The sequence below is a fragment of the Cyprinodon tularosa genome, unplaced genomic scaffold, assembly GCF_016077235.1.
Source record: "Cyprinodon tularosa strain WSP-4 unplaced genomic scaffold, ASM1607723v1 ctg458, whole genome shotgun sequence".
Classification (NCBI taxonomy): domain Eukaryota; kingdom Metazoa; phylum Chordata; class Actinopteri; order Cyprinodontiformes; family Cyprinodontidae; genus Cyprinodon; species Cyprinodon tularosa.
Genome location: NW_024039183.1, coordinates 423,862 through 446,739, shown reverse-complemented (window position 1 = coordinate 446,739; position 22,878 = coordinate 423,862). Strand labels below are relative to the sequence as shown.

The window sequence follows — 22,878 nt, the reverse complement described above, 5'->3', positions numbered from 1 at the left end:
TGGACAGAGCATATTGACTGATGAAAAAGATTTTTATCTTAAATGCAAAAAAATCTTTTGTTTTTTATAATTTTCTCTTTTAAATAACTGCTCTAAGTGGATTGCTCTGTCAGCTAAATGCACATTTTAGAGTGTCTACAGTCCAGGTAACGATTAATCGATTACTTAATTAGTTGACAATTATTTTAATAATCATTTAATCTGATTCATTTTTCAACCCTACTTGACTTAGAAAAGCTTCTACTCTTCTACTCACATCTGTGCCCTACCTGCAGCTCTCTGTCCCCTGTACTGTGTTAACAAACCCACTTTAAGCATATTACCACCCCATAAAGAACTGGAGTAAGAAAGTCAGTGTCTGACTTAGTTAAATGTAATGTGACAGAAACTGATCCCCTCTCTGATTTATAAAATTGAAATCATATTACAATTGGATTTAATTTGCCAACGATTGTAGCTGGGCTGACATCAACCCCTGAAACCCAGTTTTAAAATGTTTATGTGCCCAGAGCGTATCCTTAGAGAAGTAACAGTGGTACAACCCAAGGTTGTAGTCCCAACCTGAATTCTGCTGTCTTCCAAAGAGGACAGCTGCTGCATCTTCACCAAAAGGCTAGATGTACTTCTACCAAACTTATCGAGCGTTGTTAGTGTTAGAGAAAGATAAGGGTTCTACTGAGGTTCACGTTCTACTTTAGGTTCTAAGAAACTAAATTTAAGACAGTAAAGTACTTATGGTAATAATAAACATGGTTATGTGGCCCATATGGATACATTTGCATAACTGACTGAATGGGTTTGGTTGGAGAATATTTAGTTATTGTCAAAATATCAAGCTTTTACTATCAGAGTAGTTGTACAGACTATTTCCTGTGTTTCTCTAAACTTAATTCTAATTTTTATTCAAAACAAAGTTGAAATATGTCACAATTACAGACTGCAGTCACATGGAGGAAGTATTTCACAACATCTACTTAGTGGCTGAAAAGCAGTGATATGCAATTAAATGCTGATTCTTTCACTCTGCTTTTATTAATTTATTTTGTTCTTATTTACTGTCAGTCATAATCAGATCAGCTTGTAAAGATGCTTTGAATCTAAATCTGCATTACTTATGCAAACTTTGAAAGCAGAGCTGAGGGAAGGTGGTCCCAGATGAAGTGAGCAGTGGTGTTGGGTACCTGGACTGAGGTTACAGAGGGGGCTGCTTCCATTAACCAATGAGAGCAGGCCGCAGAGCTACATGCTGTAGGTAGGACTTGGTCATGCAGGGAAATAACCAATCAACTGATGGCAAAAAGCAGGTAGAAATCCGTCACTATGGTAAAACGCACATTCGTGATTTCTTGGCTGCAATTTTTTTCTACAAGCAGATTTTCATAGTTTGTTTTTCTCGTTTCCTCATTTTCACTTCTGCCCCCCCAGTTGTCGATTAAATGATCTGCTTTTTAACAACCTTAACTCGATGATTTAACAAACTTAAAAAGCAAAATAGCATTCTTTGAATGATTGATATTTTTTAGAGAAGCTTGTAATGAATGAGAGAAGCTGAGCGGGTGTGAGAATAAAGGCTGCCTCTGAGTGAAGGCAACTGAAGGGTTAATGCTGATTGTTGCCGTTTGCTTTGGCTGAGCTTCTGTCTAATGTTGTTGTAACTCTGCTTGTATTCACTGACAAACACAAGCCTGAATTCCTCCATGGGACGAAACACAGCAACATGAAGAGCTTACTCAGTGTTTTACTGCAGTCCTTGCAGGGAGACAAATGCTGTTAATTCTTTGCAACTAGTTTCTAGCAGTGCTGATTTGTCAGTTAGAGGCAACGGCTGTACTGGGATGAAGGTGTTGGTTTGATATAAAGCCACACATCCTCTAAGCATCCCTTCTGCTGAATCTGCCCCAGGGGAAGAAGGGCTTGATCCGTGTGCATGCCACAAACACATCAGGCTACCGAGTGCAAACAGTAAAGCGACATGTTTAGTCATGCTCTTCTAATGCGTTCCTGACATTAGTAATCCAGTCCTTAATTTTACTGGGGAAATAAAACACACATCTGGCAATGTGATATATTAAAAAAGGGATTAAAGAGTGCAGAGTGGGGGAGGGATGCGCAAGTATCTTGTTTGGAGATTAAAGCATGCAGAGCAGCAGGACGAGCTATGAAAGTAAAACATACCACAAGAGCATAAATTATGTTCACTACAGATTTGAGCACCTGCGTTAAAATCAGCATTGTGATACGGTTAAATCCGATCTACTTTGATTTCCGTCAGCAGTGCGATAATGCTTAAGCCTGTGCACAGAATTCAGGTTAAGGTGATCTATGTGCTTTCTTTCCTGAGAACTACTGTGGAGGGAAGACTTTGTAAACCAGGGAGGAGAATTTAAAAACTATGAGATACGTAAGAGGGAAATGTAAAATCAGTGCTGGGTATTGATTCAAAATTAAGAATAGTTTCGATTCTTATTCTCTAGATTTAGAATTCATTCTTTTGAATCTGAACCAATCCCATATAAAACTGGATTTCTGGTATTTAAAGCTCTACCTGAATTACATCACTGTGTATTTGTGGAAGATATTGATAGTAGTAATACATTAATATTAAAGTAAATTTAATACTACCCTGAGGGAAATAAAGTATTTCTGAAATAAATTAAACAGCAAACTAATAAAGTAATGGTGTCTGCAAGAGTCTAAAGGGCTTTGCTTTTTAATCAATCTTTGATCATATTAATGGATCTTTAGCAAACAACATGACATTCAATTTAGAATTGGAAAATCTTTTTTTATTTTTTTTTAACATAGCCCCAGCCCAGATGAGTGATGTCATGATTTCAGCACAGTGCAGCATCTCAGCTGTGCAAAATGTATTTTTGTTGTTTAAACCAACTCTGTTAAGAACCCTCTTGATTCACTCCAACTCTTTAGCTGCTTGGCTCCAGACATATTTACAGAGTTCATAATAGGATAACATTGTTTACACCAACAGTGTGTTTAAAAGCTGTATCTCTTCCACGATATGGCAAACTATGGGCATGAAATTCTAGCCCAGGCACAGATCTACTCAGTCTATTTCTACAATAATGAAACTTAGGTCAAAAATCTATTGAACAGCAGTAAAGTTTACAACTTAATTTAGCAACAAATACATTCAATCTGAACCGTAGAGGTGCGCATTTGTTGTCAGGATAGAATTTGTTCTATTGACATGATTTACTGTTTTAACGACTTAAATTATTCTCAATTTGCCTTCAGGGTTATGCATATGTGCATTTATACATAACACACTATCTTGTGGAGATTAGTTTATAACAGCCTCTTAAAAATGGCACCCTAATATGATCATTTTTAAATCTGCAGACTTCCAAATTCAAGGTTCAGTGCACCCCTACTTTTGAACAGCTGCATATTGCTGCATAACTCTGCTACAACAAAGAAACTCAGCAAAGATTTAGTGTCTTACATTATTGCATTATAAATAAAGCAGCATATTTATAGGTATATCTTACATGTTTCATCAAAAGAAAATGCTGTTTTGTTTGGAGATCTGGAAGACAGATGCCTTAAAAAGAAATCTCCTGAGGAAAAAAGCCTTTATACAGCAGAAGTAACCAATCCAAAAACAGTTAAATGTAGACATAAACAATGTTTCAGGTCCAGCTCTTTTATTCCAAAGTTGAAAGCTATGAATTTTTAGCATCTAAATCCAATAGTGCACATTTTTAATTTATAACGCAATGATTTAAAACATTATAAAGGTTCTACTGTTTCTGGTCAGTCAGGGCACAAGTTGTAGGAATTTGACAGACATCTCCTCTGCCTTGGTGGCCCTTTGTATTGCTGTCTGTAACACAACAAACCCGCACGCCTGACATGTCATTCCACAGGGATCACAAACCCAACACTCTGCCTTCTCCACCATTGAAGCCTGTATGCTTAACCTGCATTCTGGATCTGATCTGGATGGATGGACCACTTCACTTTGCTGATGCATTAAACTCAGGTAGAGGTAGAAGAAGGATCCAGAATTTTAATGTATGTAAGACTTTGGGATGAGTTAAGGGAAAGAAATAGATGCTAGAGGTAAATAACGACTGGTTATAATTCATTAATTGATAAAAACTAGTTTGTATTTAAAGCACATCTATATAGACCTTTTATTTATCATGCATAGATGAACAACATTCTCTGGAACAACATCATGGTTGAATCACATGCATAGTCCAGTTACCACTGTCACTCCTTAAATAGAAGTTGACACAGAAGCCAAGATCATTGGAATGACTCATGACTTTGACTTCCAAAAACTACTCCACTGACACAGTGAAGACAAAGGGAAACAGGCAGTCAGTTCAGAAACACCCATTACAATATTAATTTCACTGTCTTCAATAAATTAGCCCTGCAGTAAAAGCAGTCTTTCAGTTTGGTTTCAAAGTTGCCACCTTCCAAACGTGAGGGGCACACACCCATTTCTGGTCTGACAAATCCAAAATAACATCAAAGCCATGCTTTACATTCCAGACGTGAGTGCTTTACAGCTACCAGCTCCCGGCGTGAAGACGGGCCACACTTTAAACTTACAACCCTGAACTCTGGAGCTCCTTGGCCAAGCCGTAGTGGGAGGTATAATCATGTGTTTAAGTTGAATTAGCTGGGAGAAGCTGCAGCTGTTGTAAGTCTGAGCACTCACCGCCGTCACTCCAATCCGCTCCCGGAGTGACACAGCCACCTGGGAAGACGACAAGATCTCCGCCTCAAAATATCCCCTCCTGATAGTCCACACAAAGTCCCACAAACCCGTTCCAAGTCCCGAGACTAATGTATGACTGCGGCATAACGTCCTGCACACACCCCACTGCTGCCGTCTGAGATTTGCGATTTGAGAAATGGGAGTGTGTGTGACTCTGAAAGTGTGTGTGTGGATCAGCTCATGTCCAATAGCCCGGCCCCCTTTTTCTTCAGCCCTCCCTCTCTCAGCATAATGTGGAGCGCCCACAACAGACAGCATTCCAGCCTACGACTCATTTCCTGCTACAGTTACAAATGCATGAGGGCAGACAGCCTGTCCTCAGTGTGGATGTGTACATGTTAGTTAAACGGAGACCTCATGTCCTCCCATTACAGCAGAACTGACTCACTTTATTAAGTCTTTCAGTTTCAAGTCAATGGAAATCTTCTACTCCCTGGATCAAATTTGTAGAGCAATTAATTTAATTAGGTTGACTGATTATTAGTATTGTTAACCGACTCAGACAAGTCTAAGGTTATGTTTTTTTTTACCTTGGTCCTTAAGGTACACAGCCCTGTATAGCCGCTTTTCCACTGAAAACCGGGGTTTTTCAAAACCGCGCTGACCTGCTATTAATTGGTTTTTGGCTCTAGTTGCATTTAACCCGAAAGCCGAGTCTGACGCACCGCTGGCTAGCTGCGTGGCCACTGTCCCCCAACAATGCGTGTCTAATGACAGCAAATGCTGGGTGAGCGTTGATGATGTCAACAGGGCGATGGAAATCAGGGAAGTAAATAATGGAGAGCAACATGTACAGGAGCCAGAGCGTAGTCATATTCTTTATTATTTTGCTCTTTCTATCTTTCTAAATCTCTCTCAACCAGTGCTGCACCATGTGTATCGAATGTAAGCAGAGTTGTTTCGACTTGTTAGATCAGAACCGACTGGCGCGATGTGTTGACGTCCGTACATTGCGTTCAATGGTTTCACGTAATTTAACAGGTCTGGTGTTTCCGCAGTATGCTGATCAGAGCCGAGGCGATTTTAATGCGGGTCGCTAGCTGAGTCGTTTGACCCGGGTAGACACGCGTCAGTGAGCTGCTTCCACTAATACTAAGAGACTATTGTTCCCAGGACTAAGCAGGTTTTTCGGCCAGTGGAAAACGGGTATATGGTTCCCTGCTCCAACACACCTGGTTTCAACTGATGGCTGATTAACAGGTTACTACTGAACTGCAGTCATCTGAATCAGGTGTGTTTAAGTAGGGAAATACTTAAAACAGTGCCAGTCTAAGGTGATGTCAGGGAAGAAGATGGAATAAGATCTAATTCTCGATTAAATGATGCAAACAACGAGTATTAAGTCTGTCTTGATTAATAACTTAAAAACTCTATTACCTTAATGCTAATCTGTGACCCTAATTTTGGGGAAGACAAAAGCGTTACCTAGAAGTAGATAATTGCTTCACTTGGATGGTTTATGGGGAGCAGAAAAACTGCAGCTGTTCCTAGCTTATCTTCTTTCAGCTTTCAAAGGATCAATGGTAAGAGCACTATAGTGGGTGGGCGAAGAAATGTTTTTGTTTGTAAATTGGCACATATCACACAGAGTACAGTGAAATATTTTTTTCTTTAGCACTGAAGGGAGCTGTGCCTATACATCCTGTCACAGAAAGGATTATGGGAATTCATATTGGTCCTCAATACTAGATAGTTACAATAACTGTCCTATCTGAGTCGCTTTACACGGCTGAACTTTGAACAAACTTTTTAAACTAAAAATTTTTTATATTGTATTATGAGCCAGATCCAGACTATTACAGAGGGATGATAAAGTCTTGGTGGCTGTTTTAACTCTAAGCTGCTGTTGCTTCAAATTACAATTTCTGCTGAACTGACCCGTTGTTCTGAGAAAGTGAGACAATTTAACACGTCGGCTTAATTTTTCACCACTAACTAGGCTGCTGATTCACCCAGAAGTTGCAGTTTAGGAAATGCTCATCAATATAAGAGTTTATCTTCAAGATAATTTCTATAACAACCTTCAGTTTGGATGGCTATCCAAACTGAAGTGGTCTGCTGATAAATCTAGAAGTGGTCTGCTGATAATGAACACACTGAACAACACAAAGAGAGGGCGGCAAAACCATAAAAGCCCTAATAAAGCACATTATACAGGGATGGTAAAGCTTTCCATGCATAGTGAAAAACTGTAATCTAAGAAGAAAATGTGTGGCAAATTTTCCAATTAAAATTTCTAATATATGTGTTAAGATATTATTGGTGGCCGGTTTAAACGATCACAGACAAAACTTGAAAAAAAAAAAAATGTTTTCTTAAATTTCATTCTTTAGAAGGGAAAAGTGTAAGAGATAAATTTGCAATGTTCACTGAGAGTTTAATCGGTTAAGCTGAAAAATTCGTCAACAGCGAATAGAACATTTAAACTGTTGAATTTAGTCAAATAAGACTCTTAAAGTGTTTATTTGTCTGCCTTTACACACATGAGCCTGAGTGAATTCCCATTCTTAAGCCAACGAGTTAAGTATATCTCTGTCCGTTTGTTTGCAGCCAAAAGAGCTTCAGTTCTAGAAGCAGTCTGCTTATTATAAACTGTTGAGCAACACAAAGGGAGGTTTGTTTGACCGCTACTGCAGGATTGCATTTCTGAGGTCAGACACTGATGTTGGACAAGAAGGCCTAGTTATTTTATACTTAATCGCCAATCCTATTGGTGTTCTGTGGCTTATTGGCCACTCTTTGTAAAAAGTCATGATGGAACCCCAAACTGTCCCAACAAAAGTTAGGCAAGTAAAATAAAAAATCATGGTAAGTTAAATCATTCAAAGCTATCATCAGTACTAAAAGGCTCAGCCTCACCCTTAAAAATCAGCTTTGCACATAATCATAACAAAGAGATATTATTACTTATCAACCCATGATGAGCGCAGAGGCAATGTGTTTTACAGAATATAAGACTGTAAAAATAAAAAAGCTCTAAATTCTATTCTGGTACCAAAAAAAAAAAAGCAGCAAAGTTTAAAAAAATAATGGCTATCTCCCATGAATTTAGAACAATTTTTCCCTATTAAAGTCATAGAGAAACGGCTGTTCCAACAGTTGCATTTCCGAATTCTCCCAATTGGTGCACAACTTTACACAAGTGAATAAAGTTCATGTAATTGGTTGTTTATCAAGAAAGCGGGATTGTTGTGGTTGAAGGTTTGCAAGCAAGTTTGATTGTGGCCGGTTTCTTGGAAGCATCTTGCTAACCAGTTAGCAACTTAGTGCTAGTAGGTGCCCAATGGGAAATTACATTGGGACCAAGTAGCACTTAGCAACAACACTGTCAAGGAACGCCATGGACAGAGGAAACATGCAAGAGGAGGAGAGTTTTCGGTCAGGTCGTGGATGAGTCTCCTCCGTCGTACATTTTTTATTTAGAGGAGGAAAGCGGGACGAAGTTGTTGTGGAAGAGGACGCCAGGGCGGCAGAAGCTTCATTTGATGTAGAAGGCTTACAGCTGTACATGTTTGAGCCCATACCTCGCATGGTAAAGTAAATTATTCTTATTCCAACCGTTGCGTATATTAGCTGTGAAATATAATTCATTTACAGTACATTTATATACATGTTTATGCCAGAATGATTTGACAGTTTAAAATGATTTCCTTACAACTTTATGTGGGGGTTTGAATTGACCAGAATTTAGTTACAATACATACCCCAATACATATGTCATGGTACAATTTATCTGGATACATTAACAGTGATAATAATTTGAGATTTTTATACTAATATAGGTTTGGAAAACCTCAAATGATCTAGTTGCCGATGCAGAGCTCCTGAATAGTGGGAGATTTGACAGTGACAACTAGCCAACTAGCGGCTGTTGTAGATTAAGAGTTTTTTAAGAAAAGTAAGGCAATTAAACTTACATTTCTGTATAAATACTTTTTACATTTAAGATACATTCAACAGTATTTTGAATCAATACAAATACTGTCTAATGAAATATAGCGAACCAGAGAAGGAATGTCAACACATTGGTCATTTTTTCATGGTGTGAAAAGGGTAAGAACATTTATAGGATACAATACTGATAAATATCAGTTATCAGGAATAACAGCAATACTAATAGTATTATCGGATATTGGCCAACATTTTAATATCAGTGTATTCATAGATCAAACCATCGTAAAATACAACATGCAATCTCTGGTAAAAAAAAAAATATTAGCTCTCTCCATCAGTTTCTGTGTAGACTGTATACGCAGGAGCAGAACTGTATACACGTTGGGATATGGAACTAACTGGCTCCATAGCATACCTCAGAGTATTAGCTATTCAGATGGAGGTAGTATTATTTCAAAGAATCTTTAATGATCATCATCCAGTGTGGATCATTTTAATCTAAATCAATAACCCTTGTCACTGCCAGTTGAAATAATATCCATTGTTTAGCTTTTACTAGGAAGTGAATATACTTTGAGCCATTGGCTTGTTCCTGAATTAATACTGTATCCAACAACCACAATATATATATATATATATATATATATATATATATATATATATATATATATATATATATATATATATATATATATATATATATATATAATCAGTTTTTAATAGAGAATTTTCCTAGCATTTTATACAAAATCAGACCCTTTATCTAGGTTTCCTCTGGTACTTTCTATCAACCACTACAAGTCCAAAACATCCATAGGGCTGGATGTGTGGCTGTGAATTGCCAAGCTATGTTATAGTGCACCATAAGTTGGAGGAAACTAGACAACATATCACCAAGTATCAATAATCTTTTTTCAACAACTGTGTAAGAAGTTATGAGAATTTATGCAAATATGTTTTCCTTTCATTTTGAAAACAAAGGACAAATGTACTGGCCCTTTAACTGCTGCTATACGTTCATTCATTCTGCCCTGTAGGTTGTCAAGATGGAAAAGTGAAGAATAAAATCTACATTTTCATAACCTGAAATGAAAAGCAGCTCTATGAGGATTTGGTTAGGTCCAATATTAAGACATAATGTCTCCTGAACAAGCCTCACACCTGTACTTGCTTTAAATCTGTCACCCACTCGTAAAGGCTAATTCATAAGAGCTGTATTTTATTTCGCACGGGGGTGAAATCAGGCCTAAAGAGCTCTAACTTCTTCGCTTAACAGCTAAGTCATTCATCTTTCCTAGATCAGATCTCACAGGAGCTGCTAGGGAGGAGAGCAGAGGCAGAGAGACAGGAGCACTGAGAGAAGAATGGAGCCGTATCAGGTTTTTAACCTTGCTGTCAGTCCAGATCCAAAGAGCCATTTCTGGGCACGGTCCGACTGAAACCCAATTCCAGCACATCTTTAAAAGCTTTAGGAAGTCCCTCTGGATTCAAGTCAGTTCCTCGTGTCACAACCAATTCCCCCTACGAGCCATTTTGTCCTCACCAGTGCACTTCTTCATAGACTAGATAAAGCCGGATATGTTTTCTATCTGGTGCTAATTTAGAAAAGCATTTAATGAGAAAAAAAAGTATGGAAACCTGACATTATTGTACATCTAACTGCTTATGAGACTGTGACTGAGCTGGTATACATGTTTTAATACTCAGGACCTTTAATATGGGGTGAGAGTTCCCAGGTATGGAACCAGAAATCTGCAGTCACCTTAAAATTGTTTTGAATCTTTCTCTCATTTTAAACTGAGCATGTTTTTTTTTTTTGTCCCTGATGTCCTTGAAGGTTAAGAATATAAAGTCATGAGTCATTCAAAGAGTATCCTGTCATTCATCAGAACTTGCTTTTTAGAGCAGAAATAAAGCAAAGCACGATAAATTTCTATTTATCCTCTGTCCAGCATTTCGAAGCAGCTATGAAGAAATGCTCAAAAATGTGATTCCAACTCCCATAATTGTTTGTGAAGCTGGAAAAAAGGTCTCAAGTGCACGAAAAATTAAGAACTTTGTCTTTTCAAACTTTGAGGGAAAAAAAGTATTTATTTGTGGCAAAGCTTCGTCCCTGATGATGTTTCGCAGGAAAACAGAGGTTGGTAAAACAATGAGGGAAACTGCTCCATATGCACCCAAAACAGAGGTTTCTGTAAGAAAAACATCCTTAAATTCAGAAAATGGATCAGTTTAAACTTTGTTGGCCAGGTTTGTGTACAAAAAACAACAAATGTTGACTTGAAATAACTGAGTTAAAAGTTTAAACTGCAAATCAAATAGTATGTAGAAACATTTTATACAGATAAACTAAGAACAAGGTGCAATATGTACAAATATGATGTTGTCTTTTTACTTATTATTTAGATTAGCATTTTATCCTTGCTATAAAATGAGGAAGGAAACTGTCTAGTGTCTGCTACTTTTTCTGTTTGAGTCAAAGATAAAAAGAATGGAAGGCTGTGATTATCCTCTCTGCCACTATCCATTATCATTGTAGTTTAGACCTGTTCTGTTTTCTAGAAGAGCCAGACCACAAAGAGATGCTGAGCACAAACAGGCAAACTGATGGCGGTGTGAAAGAAGACCAGTAACTCCTGTGAAAGGTTGTACAATCTGATTTGCAGCAGGAAGTACACTTTCTGCGTGGCCTTTTATCCTACAAAGTATATTATGAGGATCATCTCTGGTTACTACAGAGAGCGGTGGGTTTCTCCTTAAGTCCAGCCTCATCTTCACTGTTTTTTAGCACACAAGCCAGTCCACCTACTGTCTGTATGCAGAGTCATCATTACTGCCAACTTCAGGACGAATTCACCGAGACAGAGAATAGAGACTGGAGATTGTTCTTTCTTTCCTCAGTGTCAGAGCCAATGGAATGAGTGACAGAAGCAACTGATAATGTTTTATAATTCAACCCTTCCAGTTCCCCCCTGCCAAATCCCCCCCAACAAATTTTTGTAGTTTGTTGTTGTTAATTTTAAGCCCAAATGACATGTTGCGGTAGTAAAACTGAAGCTTGGTTTATACTTGACTTCACATTTTGTCCACCTTCCATTTTCAGTGAGGAGCTTCTCTCTTCACCCTCAATGATCGACTCTAAAACAACTCTTCAATCATTTAAAGCATCACATTTATATTAAACCAAAACCTAGAAACTTGAGGTCCGTGAAGAAACCGGTTAGCATTACAGCCAGCAATAAGCTTATTATTTAGGTAATACGTTCTTATGGAGCAAGCAGCTTTGCTTCACTGCAGCTAATGCTTAGTAAACACATATGGACTTTCTCAATGGTAACTGAAGTTGGACATTTATTTGAATCTGCAAAAATATGCTAATTCTTGCTGATGAAGGTTCTCAGTCATCCAGGTCATAGTCATTCCGTATTCAAATGTCATTTGAATTGAGAAAGCTTCCTGGAGAGGTGGCGAAACGTCTTCAAATCTTGAAAACCAAGTCCAGTGGATATTTTTTTAATTTTTACGGAATATGCTAATTCTTCTCCAGAATCGAACTCAAAGGTTGAGGGGTTTGTTTTAGACTTCTTCTAATCGACATTTCTGATCAAATTCATGTTGTTGTTTTTTTAATTAAATCTTAAATCAACCTAATAAATGAGAATGACCCCTTTAGACCCCAGCTATAGAGCCTGAGGAGTTCTGCTCCGCTGCCTAAAATGTTAGCTTCAGGCTCAGAGTGGCCGTAGGTGTGTTATGCAAGCCTGCAGGATAAAACCATCATTGTTTCCACATCGCCCACAGATACAGTTCACATATCACAGCTCCCATAGTGAAATCCCAACCCTTTAACATTTGGGTTTTTAAGTCAGAGGCTCAGAGGTAATACACTGCAGAGATTGTTGCAGATTTTTCTCTGCAATTTCCTTTTAATCAAATGTAGTGAAAACATCACAGCTATGAGCAAATAAAACAAAACCTTTAACATAATCGACCAATTTTTAGTTATGACCGGATTCAACAATAAAAAGCTGTGAGCAACAAGAACAGGATATAGTGTTCTCATACAACCAGGGTTTGAATTTTATTATTCAATTAAACATAAAAATGAAAGTAGACAGAGTATTGTGAGCATGTTGTTGGAGGATCAGGTGATGGTGGTGATCTTACCTGCTTCTGGGAAGAAACATGGACTCCTTGATGAAAACTGAGCCCGATAACAGGATGTACCAGCAGCTTCCAACATCATCTGGGCTGAGAGACACAAGAAGAAAATCTAATTAATACCAAGACAGGGAGAAGGGTTTACTGTTATAATTCACGAATATGGTGAAACAGTAAAACACAAAGGTGAATAGGAGGTTTCAACACATTATTCTGCTCATTTCAGTTGCTTAGCCAGATTTCCTATTCAAAGAAAATATATGTTCTGTGTTTTTCAGTTCCAATTGTCACCCAAAGCAGGCAGCAAATAACCTTTCAAAACGTATTGCGTTAAATGCAGTCAGGTACTGGTTACTAACTGTGTTGCCAAGAATACCTTAATCTCTGAAACTGCAAATATATTCAACTCCTTGCAAAAAAACATCCATACTTTTCAAACCTCTTTACAACTTTTTTATACCTTTAAAGTTTGAAGTCCAATGTACTTTAATGAGATTTGATGAAAGACTAATACAGACGAGTGCATAACTGGAAAGGGAAAGATAAAGGAAACCAGGTTTTCCAAAATCTTAAAGAAATCTGATAAGTGGAGGGAAAAAAAGCTGCATATAAGTCTGGACTTTGATTAGGAACTTGTTTCATTATTTAAAAAAAAAAAACAACTGAAGCTATGTGGAAATGATTTAGAGCAGTGGTTCCCAAAGTGTGGGGCGCGCCCCCTAGGGGGGGCGCAATGCCATTGCAGGGGGGGGCGCGGGAAGCGGTATGGATGAATGAAGGGAAAAAAAAAAAAAAAAAAAACAGCGCTTGATCTACAGCAAAAAGCAGGCTCACTACAGCCACTGAAAAGATGGGAGGATTAAAGTACAAAGAAAAAACTCTCAGGGAGCTGTTCAATGTTTTCACTCCATTTTGCACAGAGGCTTTTTTAATGTATAGATTATAGCAAAGTTAAATATTGTTACAAATAAAAAAAAATAAATATGTTTAAAATAACACAGACAAAGAATCCTCTTCTATCTGGTTGAACGATGTGTGTGACCCGTTGATTCTTTTTTTTTTTTTTGGGGGGGGGGGGGGGGGGGGGGGGGGGGGTGGCGTGGAAATTCTCTTGTAATCCAAAGGGGGGCCCAGAAGAAAATCTTTGGGAACCACTGATTTAGAGTAACTGTACCCAAGGAAGCTAAACCTTCACCACAGTCAAGTCAAAGTCATCCCCACATAATGATGCTGCCACCACCCTGGCTCAATATGCAAAGGATATGTTTGGGGAGGTGTGCAGCGTTAGTGAGTTACATCCCTTAAATATACGCCTCCATAAATACAGTGACTAAAAGGGAGGCAGGAAACAAAAAAGAAAACCTTGGAGACAGGCAGAGTTTTATAAAGAATAAATACCTCCTACACCCATGGGCCTGCTGGAAGATGCAGACAGTCAAACAGGGTGCTACAGGCATAAACTCACCCTGACCCTTGGATGATGCAGCAGGCTAAGCCTTACAAGAGGAAAAAATGAACAAATCCTCAGCATATATGCTAAAAAAATGTTTTGTGATTAATATCTTTTGGCTATGTATAAAAAAAATGCTATGTATTACTTTTTTCAAAATAATCTGGTCATTATTTATCTGACTTAAGGAAATGATGGAGCAACATCAAAATGTTATTGTGGAAAAAATTCTCATAGAGAACAGATAATGTAGAATTATTTTGGTTTGGTTGGTATTGTTTGGTTTTAACATTTGATATACATTGATCGCCTGTTAGTTAATGGCCATCTATCAGCTTTGGCACCAATCAGGCAGGAGTTACTGGAAATACTGTAGCTGAGCTGCAACTGGGCCGTTCATTGTCGACTTTTTTTCTTCCGATCTGGACGGCAGCAGAGGTGAACAGTTTAAAGCAGGATGATAAAGCGGCCTTCTGTTTCAGAGCAGCTTTTTAGACAGCAAGTGAAGCAGAAATTTAGAGAAGAAAGCTTTAAAATTATGTGAAAAATATGTTTTATTCTGGCAAAAGGACATGAATGCAAAAACATGACAAGACACAGTCTTTGGATTTTCTGTTTCAAAATCGAATAAAAGAAAGCAAACTACTGGTTATTGTTTGCTGTTTTTTTTTTTCTTTTTATAAAATAATTTTAAATAATCCAAACATGAAATTATAAAATATACATTTTATAAGAAATGAAATTATAATAATAAATATAATGTAATGTTCTGGACTTAGAGCCCTGGAAATTATGATCCATTGTGTTTTCAGTCAGCACTAACATTGCAAATGTTCATGGTTGACATGTTTGTCTTATTTGGAGGATTTTGTAACCAACAGTATACAAAATGCACCTAGACTATCTCAACTGAACAGATTCACTGCTATAAGGTCAGTGCGCTCCCTGATTTCCAGCTGTTGTTACCCCGGAAACCACTTAGCCTTTCCTGGCTTCACTTTGGTGACCAGATTTCAAAGTAAAAGCGAACATGCCACATTGTAAATATGGCGGATTGTATCTTTGTAAGTTTTGCACACCGAGAAACCTTCATAACAGTATTTAACCTCTGAAAACCCTTTTTTTGGTCTTAAATAAAAACGTAAATCTCTACTAAACTGATGATTTTAGAAAAGGGCTGAATTTCTAGAACAATAGCGCTACTACAGTTTAAAACAAAAGCCGTATCATTTTGTTTTTCATTTACAAAGCTTAAAGAAACATTTTATTTTATTATTTCAATAACAAATGTTTGGATTAAGGTTTGAAATACAGAAAACTGTTATTTTCTTTTGTGCAGTTTTGTTCTAAAATATAAAGAACAGAAGAATGAAATGTACACAGCTTTTCCTTGATCTTTGCTTACAGTAAGCGTAAAAGATGGGTGCACCTATTATGCTCCTGCTCCCACACAGGAGCATCATTTCACATCCAACACCTCTGCACTGCTGACTTGTTCTTTTTAATCAGGTCTGCCTTCTTCATCCACTTTCTTCTTTCCACACTTTCTCACAGAGCTCCTGACAAGAGTGTAAAATCTCATTTATTTCAAAAGCGAGCCGTTTTTTCCACTTTCCACCGCCTCTTTCCGCTCTCCCACATACTCACTCCGCACTTTCAGGATCCCACTCTGCATTGGGATAAGCACGAACAAAACCTTCAATTATTAATAACCAGCAAACACTAAATGAAGGCAGCGCCCAACAATAGGAGGAGGAGAGCGGAGCAAAACAAAAAAAGACAAAGAAAGAAGACTCTACTATTCTCTGGGACAGATTGACTGATTTGGGTCAGCAACAGTCAAACGCTAACATTGTAAAACCCCACAGAAAGGCCTACAATAGGAGGGAGGCAGATTATATGTGTGGAATGGAGCAGGTGGGGAGGTGAGAAGATGAAGAACTCCAGAAAATGAGGATCGACTCAACAATGAAAGCAGGGATGAAATTTCCCTTGAGAACGTTTGATAATAATTTATTGGTATTATGGAAGTTCAAAATCCTGCATTCCTAAAATTCTATCATAATATAACCACTTCCCCTTCTGAAGGCGAACAACTGGCTGCTTCTGGTTTCAGCTCTGACTAACATCAGCTGAAATCGGCCTTTTTCCGTCAACGAATTGCTCAATCAGAGCACGGGAACTTGAAAGCTTCTTTACGCAACCATACTTAATCACACTCCAGGTCACAAGCTTTATTTAGTCGCAAGAAAAGGGCACAATTAATGGCCTTTTGTTTTTTTTAAACAGAAAATGAGAGCTGCTTCGAGACTACCATACAATGAACATATAAAAGCAAAAACTGGAGCTTCTATAGATAGATTTAAAAAAACAAAATTCTAACATAAAATAATATTTAAAGTTTATTAGATAAGGATGGGTGATTTTAAAGTAAATAATGCAACAAATATTAAAGTATCTGTCTGATATCAGCCAAAATACGAGTATCTGATTATATCAGTGTATAGATTATTACATTAATATTACTGAAAATGTATCTTAAAATACTGTCAAATTGTTATATTTGATTATCTATTTCAGTCACATACCCTCACCTGACTCACATTTGACTGAGGCATGTGACTGAAACCATTTTGAGGAGGGAGTTAACGACCCATCAGATCCCCCTAACGACCATTAACAGCCCCCAGGTCCAGTAGGAGGGATCAGAGCTACCTTTTGTTCACTCTAATTCTTTAATAAACCTACAGTATATTAATCTCAGTGCTCCCCAGCCCTAGTTAGAACTGAACAGTGGTGGGCTGTCACAGCCTCTCAGAAACACTAACCTAAATAAAAAAAAAACAACTAAACTTTAATTTTCTTCTTTTTAACTTTAGTTAAATTCCAAACAATCTGTTCTCCTAATTTTGTAGCTTATGTCTTGGCTGTGCTGCTTCAGTTACATTTATGGTGGTTGCTATATTTTTTGTTCAATCAGATTTCAGCTTTAGTTCATTGCTATCAAATCTGCCCAGGGCCTTCAGAATCAGCAGTGCTGGCTGATCTTACCTTTACAATTTTAGTGAGGACAACCAATCAGATCTCAGAATTGCCCCACTGGGCCAGCAAGCGGCCCACCCCTACCTCATTGTTTTCTCTCCTCTGATTGGACAGTTAGAACAACCTTTTTAAAGCCAAGTTAAGCTAGAGACAATCTGCATTTTAGTTTTGCTCTTGTTAAAAAAAAAAATTCTGGCCTCAATGGCTGATATTACATGGAGATATCAAGACTTTCTGCACAAAGACAGAAGGATGGATTTTGTTTATAAATAATCAGCTTATCTGGTGAGTGTGATATATTTTATTTTCATGCTTTATGTGCTTTTTTATCTGGTAATTAGATGCATATTGAAACCGAACCGCTACTGATATAAATGTTGCGGGGCTGCTTTTATAGAGTGGATGATTGCCACTGTGTTAACTGGGCTTCTTGCTTAATTGATCTCTAAACTTATCCTCACACTAATCTTCCTCTCAGTTATACTGGCGCTTGTTACATTTAATTTTTGAATACTATCAGTGGTTTCTTTTATTAAAAAGTAAATGTAAAAATTATAATATCAACCTCTGGAAACTCATCATTGCAAATATGCAACAAACCAAGATGGTATATGCATTCCCTATATATATATATATATATATATATATATATATATATATATATATATATATATATATATATATATATATATATATATATATATAGGAACTGACGAAGCCTCTTGGATGAGAGGAGAAACGTCTTCTAGAAAATTTCATGCCAGTTGTCTAAACTTAACATTTCAAACCCATGCCAAGCAGTTCATACCACATTGGATAAACAAAGATATATAATATGCTCAACAACAACACAATGAATGAATTTCAACACTACAGTGGCTTTTCCAAACTGAAAATAAATCACCAGCGGTAACCATTAAGATGTTATTGTCAGACTGCTTTAACCATGAATCCTCCAGAGACTCAGAGCCACAATATGTGGGTAATGTTATGAAATAAAGCACACACACTTTTTTGGTTGTTGTTTTTCTTTTCTTTTTTCTCTTTGGTTTTTACTAAACCAAACCATTAAGTAGGTGAGATAAAGTGGTGGGTAACACTAGGACCTGAGTGGTGAAATTCAAAAGTTAACTTTTTGGGAATTGAAAGAAAAGCAGCAAATATTTAATTTTTAAACTGAATAAAAACCCAAACCTGCTCCATCTGAATGTGCTGAACTGTTCAAAGTTGGTTAGTTATCAGAATGGGATGAGATTTTCATAAGATTAATTTTCTCCCACTCTTGCATCTATTGCCAAGCAGCCTCAGGGAGCCACTGTCTGTGAGGCTCAGAAAAGGTAGAAAAAGATCATTATGTTTTACTACAGAGTATTCCTTCCTCTAAAGGTACACTTTGCTTTAGTGTTATTGTCCAAGTTAGATTTCTCAGGTCATAAAACACATAACAAAAAGAAAAAAAAGAGTATATAAAAAATGTATTTTTAATGATGAAAAAAGCAAACCAAACTGAGTCGGCATGTGTCAAACTGTCACACCATTACCTAAAGACGGAGAAATCATGGAACCATCCAAAGAATGGCTGTCCTTAAAAAAATACTCTAAGAGGGTACTGACATCTCAACCAGGACATTAACGATCCAGGTCTAAACATTCCTGCATCTCACTTTGTCAACAGATGCCTTATAATTAGTCTTGATATACTTAATATTATATTGCTGTCTAATTTTATTGAACACGGCAGAGACAGCAGAACAAGAATGCACATAAACGCCTGCATCAAAACCAGCAACCATTCCACTGAGGATAAATTACCTGGACAAAGAGCCTTGACAAGCAAGCTGAGTAAAACAAAAAGTTGAATCACTATTAAGGTGGGGAGCCAAATTCAGGGTCCCATCTAGCAATAAACCAAGCGTTCATCAAGCTAGCAATATCAAAGCTTCTGTCTAATTAAGGCTAATTACAAAGTTCATTAACACTTTTACCTTGTGTCCATTCTTGTTATTTCAGGCACCATTAACAATAGGTATTGTTGCATCTGCTAAAATTTGTTAAGGAGCATTGCTTTAGTGCTATAGCATGGTAATAACAAACGTTTGCCACTATTAAACCAAAGCTAAGTGATGGGATGATTAAAGCAGATAGAACAGCTGTAATATGTGATTAATTGCTGACATTAATGCGCAGTCTCAAGGAAACATACCCTTGTTTCCAAATATGAACGGCAGCATTACTGTCTGAACCCTTATTATTATTTTATTTAATTATTATTATATATATTTTTTTTGCATGCTTATGTGGATGCCGGCTGCAGCTGGCACATCAGCCCACCCAACACTTCCTGCAAAAAGATTAGGTTTCATCTGTAGTCTCCTGGTGTTGCTGAAATGTCCGTCCAGCATCTCTGTATTTTTGTTTTTGTTGTCCTCCTCATGCTGCTATGCAATGAAGTGGTTTTCTATTCTAGAGTCAAAAAGGTTTGTGCAAAGTGGGGAAAATGTTAACGAGTCTGTGGATGGTATTACCTGAATTAGGAAGTTCTCTCAAGGAGCATAACTGCAACAACAGTGATTTGGCAGAGTTGAGAGCAACTTTGTAGGATCATTGGGTTCAACTTGGAATCTAAAGACAGTGATCCGAGTGCTACCAGCACTTCTAAAGACAACAACATGCAGAACCCCACTGCTGAGCTTTGCTTTATACCCTTTGCCTCCGGCTATGGGCTCAGTGTGTAGCGCCTCAGGATCCACAAGCATTCATGGTTTCTTTTCTTAAAGGTAAAAATGGGAGGGTTTTACTCTTTCAAAGAGGGAAAAGATCCATTCATTAATTTCTTTTAAAACAATATTAAAACTATGCTGATTGTCCATCATTATTACTTATTGCTTTTGAATAATATTTTACCATACAGTGCTAGCAATTTATATTTGTGTTGAAAAACTCAGTTTTTTTGTTTTGTTTGTTTTTTTAAGTGTTTTGTATGTTTTGGGCGAGTGTTTAGGTGAAGGGTTCAAACTAATGTTTTATTAACAGCAAACCTATTTTTAACAGAGTTATTTTTCTTTAAGAGAAACCTGCTAACTAGAAAGAACCTCCCCAAAGAGAAAAATGTGCTCCTTCATTTGAATTTGATTAGAATAAAAAAGACAAAGAGCATGAAATAAAAAGAAAGTTTGAATATGTACATTTGTTACGGTAATTTGGTATTAAAAAATGTAATTCCATTAGCAAAAACATAAATATTTAATCAAATAAATCTTAAATTACATAAGCTAATTCATTTTTGATAAATTAACGATAAAAAATAAATGAACCCTTTTTTAGGTTTTATTTAACAGGACATCTGTTTATTTAGCAGGTAATATTTTATACCTGTATTTATTTAAATAAAGGTTAAGACCACAACTTTTTCATCAAAATGCAATTCAAAGAAAGAAAAAAAATTATCCAAACAACTTCTAGAGCGTTGCAGAAAAAGAATATTAAACTTACTGAAGAAAAACAAAAATATAGTAAGTGAATAATTGTGTAAATGTTGTCTGGTCCAAAGTATAAATATATTGTCTACAATATTCTGGTAACATTGACAATAAAGACACAAAATGATTTCTCAGATTTAGGCTCAAAACTAAAAAGAAGCAACGCGAGGGTAAAAGTCTGCCTACATTTGATCATTAATGCAGTGAGTGGACCACTCAATGGGCAGGAGGAGTTACAACTTTTAGCTTTTGCCTTTTATTATGAATGAAACAGCTCTCCACAGTTATCACACAGGTTTTTGATAAAGCTGAACTTACAGTGTTTAACTGTGTAAAAAAACAGTAGAAGCCCTTAACATTTAACAGATTCCTTTTCCATTCTCCACAGGAAGGTGGTTCAGTCACTATAACGTTACGACAGTAAAGCCTGAGAGCTTCGGCTTTTCACAAGATGTCATGTTTTCAGAGGATAATAAACGAGACTATTCATATCTATGTATACATATAGTGTCGGCGCTGCAGGCAGGAAATATGAGCACTGTTTCTATGACTGCTGCCTTTATCTTCCCATCATTACTCCAGGACTGCAGACAGTCGAGATGAGCTTATAAGTGAGCCCCTCATTAAACGACTTCTGTTATCCAGCTATGTGATTCTCTGGAGAGACGAAAAAAGACTTGGAGCCAGGATTTAGTCCTATGTAAAATGGATCTCCATTGGATGAGGATTTTTTTAATTGTTAAATGGAAGAGAAATTCACCCCCTTTTTTAAACAGTAACCACTAAAACTCCTACAACCAGTAATATGCATAACAATCTCCCCTGCATTTAATTGATTTGAGGATCATGCTCTGGATTTCTAGGAATTTTAAAGGCATGTATATCATTTAAACCCTTTTCCCTCATCTTCTATTTTCCGTCAAATACACATTTTTGGTAAGCAATACAATCCCTCTCTCCCTTGATGATTACAGCTCTTTTTCCACAGCCCCTTATTGCTACATTTTCTAATACATAAAGGCATAAAATGGGCAGTTAAAGGTTTGTTTTATTCAGTGGAGGGGTCAGATTAAGTTCCTCCACACACCAAAACTCAATCTAGTACCCTGCTGTTTATTAACCCTGCTTCTATCATGGAGTGCACTGGACGGTTTTTATAGCTTCATAACTGCAGACATGTAAAATAAACAGCTAGGTTAAAGCAGTTGGAGAGAAAGTGGTTTGAGCAGGCAGGCTCTAGAACATGTAATGAGGAAGAGATAGGGCTGCTGTCTCACTGCTTCTTCACCCTTTCTATAAGAAATCAGCTAGAAGGCAGCTGTTAAATTAAGACCTTTACATTCCAAACTACTTGCACCAAACACCGCAACTATCAGAACCACCTGCAGGGAGTTTGTACCTGCCTGTATGTGATTGCTGTTTTCAATTTGCATCAAAGTATGTATCTCCCTTAAGGCCAGAACACACCCAATGCGATTTTGTATCTAATCCAACAGAAAATCGTGTCGGACGAGGTCCAAAGTCAATGGGGATGATCACACCAGCCACGCAGAATCTGACTGGGGTAAATAGAGTAAGACCCCGGGTCTATTTTAGTCGGACTATGCATCAATTTAGCGGCGAATTTAGGGGTGTCAGGAGGAGAGATGCGTTGACAAAGTAAAACACATCTGCTTTGGGGGGAAATAACAAATAAAATCTGTTAATCGCACAGGGAAATAGTCCGTTTTGGGGTCCCACATTGGGTATATAGTAAGCTTGACAGACTGCTGCAAAAACAATGAATGAAACATTAAAAAAATAAAACTTTACCCATGATAGGATTTCAGGAGAATTCAGTCAGCACATAAACTGTCCCAAAGCGTTTATTGCTGTTTTCCTTTTCTTCTGATGTAGATCTCATTATGTTTTTAATATAGGGACATTCTCTATAGGTTCTGGTGTGAGATGCTGCACAGACTTGTTATGTGGGGAGCTGTCCCGGTGTTTTTTTTTTTTTTTTACATTTTTTATAACTTTTAATAATCCAATGCAAATGTGGGAAATTGCTTTAATTTTTCTGGCAAAGAGACAGCAGTATTTTTTTTTTTACTGCCCAT

At 37.2% G+C, this 22,878-nt stretch overlaps 1 protein-coding gene across 10 annotated transcripts in view; it reads right to left on the bottom strand.

Moving 5' to 3' along the window:
- The window catches only part of rapgef2 (Rap guanine nucleotide exchange factor (GEF) 2), a 127,116-nt gene that overhangs the window by 60,687 nt on the left and 43,551 nt on the right, over window positions 1–22,878 (bottom strand). For 9 of the 10 annotated variants that reach the window (XM_038300839.1, XM_038300843.1, XM_038300845.1 and 6 more), the window contains exon 4: window positions 12,815–12,898. In XM_038300839.1, the coding sequence (XP_038156767.1) occupies window positions 12,815–12,898 (84 nt within the window). Of the gene's footprint in view, window positions 1–4,693; window positions 4,899–12,814; window positions 12,899–22,878 lie in introns of those variants that run through there. The other variant, XM_038300849.1, reaches the window with a different exon arrangement.